This window comes from Octopus sinensis, linkage group LG14 (genome assembly GCF_006345805.1).
Source record: "Octopus sinensis linkage group LG14, ASM634580v1, whole genome shotgun sequence".
In the NCBI taxonomy this organism is placed as follows: Eukaryota; Metazoa; Mollusca; class Cephalopoda; order Octopoda; family Octopodidae; genus Octopus; species Octopus sinensis.
Window position 1 is genome coordinate 29,438,053 of NC_043010.1, and position 5,000 is coordinate 29,443,052.

A 5,000-nucleotide genomic window follows, 5' to 3' on the forward strand; every position below is an offset into this window, starting at 1 on the left:
AACCAAACTGCAATAGAGTGAACTAATATCAGTTTTTGATGCAGACAACGTTAACAAAATGTCATTAATTTTAAATGCATAGTTTTACTGAGACATCATATGTTATTGAGTTGACAGATGAATTCGTTGGATTTTCCATATATTTAAATCCTTTTCAATGTTATTTCAATTAACACAAAATATTTTATCGTAGTATTTTATAGGGAATGTTTTTGTCGCTCTATTCTTCCTACACAACCTATATTTATTGATTTTGAAATTTGAATAAGATTATTCTTTGTAAGCCTAGTACTTATTCTATCGGTCTCTCTTGCCAAACCGCTAATTGACGGGGACATAAAAACACCAGCATCAGTTGTCAAGCGATATTGGGGGGACAAGCACAGACACACAAACATATACATACAACCATATATATATATATATTATATATATATATATATATATATATATATATATATATATATATATATATATATATATATATATATATATATATATATATACGACGGGCTTTCAGTTTCCGTCTACCAAATCCACTCACAAGGCTTTGGTCGGCCCGAGGCTATAGTAGAAGACACTTCCCCAAGGTGCCACGCAGTGGGACTAAACCCGGAACCATGTGGTTGGTAAGCAAGCTACTTACCACACAGCCACTCCTGGGCCTATAATATATATATATACACACACACACACACACACACACACACATATATATATATATATATATATATATATATATATATATAATATATATATATAATGATCAAAATAAAAACATGATGCCAAGGATTCAGCGGTACATATGTTTCGGGCCTTTATTAGACAGATTTATAACAATGCATAATGTATGTCTGTGGCCTTCTTCAGCCGCGCACAACAGCTTCCACAAGGACATGTGTTACATCAAAAATTCTTGGTTGGGGATGCAAATCCTCTCATTCGCGTACGACATAATGCGGCAACAGCATAGAATTGAAGCGTCCATCTCTTTCTTCTCTCAATGTAGAATGAGGAAATTTGGATGTTGAAGTAATGTAAATAAATTAATAAATAAATACATATATAGACGTGAAGGAACCTGGTAATAAGAGTAAATAGGGGTAAAGATGGAGGGGCGAGAATTCAGGACGAAGGATAAAAAATATAAAAAGTGTAAGTATAGAAAAATATAAAAATGTAGATATAAAACTATAATAGAATTCGACGGTAGACTTTGGACCAGATCCGATACCCCCGAAAATTTTGATGTGGCTATGGGCTCGAGCGATTCAGCTCAGGTGACTGACTTGGTCGGGGCCTACATGCTCAAGAAGCTTTTCTCCGAGGTACCGGATCTTCAGGGGGGTCTATACAGAGATGACGCTCTCTTCATATACCCCACCAACAATAGGAGTAAACTAGAAAGAATTAGGAAAAAGATCAGGCTTTTTTTCAAATCCTTCAATCTTAAACTAGAATTTATGACCAATACTAAAATAGTAAACTTCTTAGATGTTACGTTAGACTTGAATAAGCACCTTCACCACCCGTATAGGAAACCCGAAGAAACTACCAAATACATCCACACCTCTTCCAACCATCCACCCTGTATAATTAGCACCACGGTCCAAGCCATCTCAGACAGACTTACAAAACTATCCTCTAATAGAGAAATTTTCAATAATCACGCACAACACTACAACCAGGCTCTCTATAGTGCTGGGTATAACCAGAGAATATCATATGTAGACCACCCAGGAACGTCCGTCGGCCGTAAAACTCCCAATTATAATCGAACTCCGCACTCAACTCATGCTAACGATAATTCTAATTTAAATTCTAAACAACGTATAGGAAATAGGCGAAATAATAGAATAGCACACAATAGTAACCCTCCCGACGAGAGCAATATAGATCCTATTAGGAGAAATAGAAGGGATAATAGTAGATTACGCAAATATATATAGTTCAACATACCATACAACTTAGCAGTTAGGGGTAAATTATGTAAGAGAATATTCTCTATCATTTCCAACAACTTCCCACCCACCCATAAGTATAGAAGTATCTTCTCCAACAAAACTATTAGGATTTCCTACTCTACCCTGCCCAACATGAGCTGCCTCATAGCTAAACATAACTATATTAATATTAGAACAGCTAGATCAAGAGCAAGCTATAGCGACCAACAGAACCCCCCCTCATCCAGATAGTAGACAATATAATCAGACTGGCAGCCATATTACCCAAACAGTTAGTAATAACACCCGCCAACACAACAGAGGCAATACCACACCCATCAACAACCAGGAGGATATCAACGCCCCCACACATAATGCAACACCTCCGCCTGGGATTAACAGCACACGACCGAGTAATGCAATGCACTGCAACTGCATATGTGCATCCGAGTGTCCGCTACAGGGCGCATGTAGGGCGAAAAACGTAATATATTCATGTGAGGTGAGTACCCAGTTTAACACACTCACCTACATAGGTTGCTCAACCTCCTGGAAATCCAGATACTACAACCACCGGTCCTCGCTGAAACACAGACATAAGGCTAACAGCACCTCCCTTTCTAAAAAAATTTGGGAATTAAAAGACAAATGCATAGGCTTCAAACTCAGGTGGTCCATCATCGGATCAGCTGCACCTTATTTAAATAATAGAGCAGGATGCCAACTATGTTGTGTAGAACTCCTGAACATCTTGAAATTCAAAGACAAACACAAACTTATTAACAAAAGGTCAGAGTTCAAACCATCCTGTATACACAAACTTATTAATACTTTCAAATACTACAAAGCTTAGGTTATTATACCAACTCCCCCATGCAATCTCCTCCCACCCGGTGCAACCTGTCGGCTCCAGCGCATCCCGCTTTCCTATATGTGCGTGTATATGTGTATATGTGTGTGTATATATATGTGTATACATGTATGTGTATGTATATGTATATATATATATATATATGTGTGTGTGTGTGTGTGTGTGTGTATGTGCATATATATTTCCCTGCATTTTCCTCCTATATATACACATTTTGTCTCCCATATATGTTTTTTTTCCCTACATATTTCTTCTCCTACACCTATATCCTTCCTATCTAGTCTCTTTATTTCCCTATATCTATACCTTTTCACATTTCTAACTCGGATGTTGAACGCACACCGCCAAACTCCACTTCCCACCCTTCCAATTTTCAGTTCCCCCCGCCCGCCCCTACGTGGGAACCTTTAGCACACACCTTTAACTTTCAACCACCTTCATCTCATATTAAACTTTACCAGATTATATTTTTATTTTACTTTATCCTATTCTATTTCGCTTTACCTTTATTCTTATTTTTATTTGCATCCCTTATTTTAATTCCTATAGCTCTTATAATTTTTACATTTCATTTCTAACTTTTATATTGTATTTCTTATTTTTATTTCTAATTTTTATTCTTACCCTCATTCTTACCTCTAACTTATCGCTTTATATATCTATATATATGTCTATTTTTTTTGCTTATCCCTTATTTACTTATCTATGGATCCGCTTTATGATTATACGTGCGTCCGTGTACGTATGTATACGTATACATATGTGTACATATGTACGAGTAAACATCTACGTCTGGATGTGCATACCCCGTTACTCATCTCTAATAATTTTCTTTAATAATTTTAAAAAATTTCTTACGTATTTCTTTACATTTTTTTACATGTTTTCGCAGATTTCTTATATGCATACGTTTACACCTATTTGCATACATCTTTTAATATCTTATAGCTATACCTATACGTGCGTATGTCTCTGTGTGTGTATGTAAGTGTATATGTGCACGCACATATGGACACACAGCCGTGTGTGCGTGCACGTGTAGACGTGAGTGCGTTCTTTTTTTTTACATGCGTTCTTATATACATCCTTTAATATCTTATATCTAAACCTGGACGTGTGGGCATCTGTGTATGTGTATGTAAGGATGGACGTACGTATGTATATATGGGTGTCTACACGTATAATGTCCGTGTATATATGCGCATATTCTGTTGTATGTATGTATATATGCGCATGTGTGTGGGTGTATATGCGTTTATGTACATGTTTACACGTGAGTGCGTATGTATGCTTATATGCTTAGAGCTGTGTATGCGCGCGTATATGTGCGCGTGTATATGGGTGTATGTATCCATGCTGGTATGTATGTACAAGATGACCACTTAATTCAAAGAACTAGATTAACCGCTCAACAGCTCTGATTTACAATACACTAGGTCCCCAGACGCCCATGTTGATTTATTGACACCCAAAGCTTCTACAACTAAACTTTGTCAATTTCCTGACCACCATGTTTGGTCCGTAACCTCTATACATCCCTTATCTTTATATATTTTTTTACATTTTTTTTACATTTTTATCATTTTTATTCCTATTTTTATTTTTTTACTTTTATTTCTATTTCTATTTTTACTTTATAACTTTATGCCTTTATATTCATTTATATTTTTTTATATTCTTTATATCCCCTTTATATCTCCTTATATCTCTTTATATCTACATTTTTATATTTTTCTATACTTACACTTTTTATATTTTTTATCCTTGGACGCTACTTGCAAACTCTTGGTTTATTATAAACCGCTTTTGTCGTGTGCACCAAAAAAACCTTTTCCATTTGTTTGTTCAGTCTGGTAACTTTTGACTTTTTCGTTGTCGTCACTCACATTGCTGCCCGCTTTTTTGCCGTTTTTGTACATTTTTATATATTTTGGGATACTTACCCCACGTGTTCCGAGAGTTAAAAAGGTCGAGTTGCGTCCCCTAGACAGTCTGTAGAAAATGTGTTGCATATAAAAAGCTTAGATTCTCGACCCCATGTCGAATTTATCGATTTGTTTTCAGAACTGGGGGAACTTTTCAAAATTTTCGCTGCGTTAGTTTTGAATTATGACATTGGGCTATGTGTGTGTCAAGTTTCATCAGAATCGGTTGAAAGCCGTGGTCAGAGTGAGGGTACAACCTGA

At 36.1% G+C, this 5,000-nt stretch overlaps 1 protein-coding gene across 1 annotated transcript in view; it reads right to left on the bottom strand.

The window, feature by feature from the left end:
• Positions 1-5,000, bottom strand: part of LOC118765933 — a 34,540-nt gene that overhangs the window by 6,363 nt on the left and 23,177 nt on the right. The window contains exon 8 of the mRNA XM_036508791.1: positions 1-7. This exon is cut by the window's left edge and continues 187 nt beyond it. Coding sequence (XP_036364684.1) covers positions 1-7 — 7 coding nt within the window. The remainder of the gene's footprint in view (positions 8-5,000) is intronic.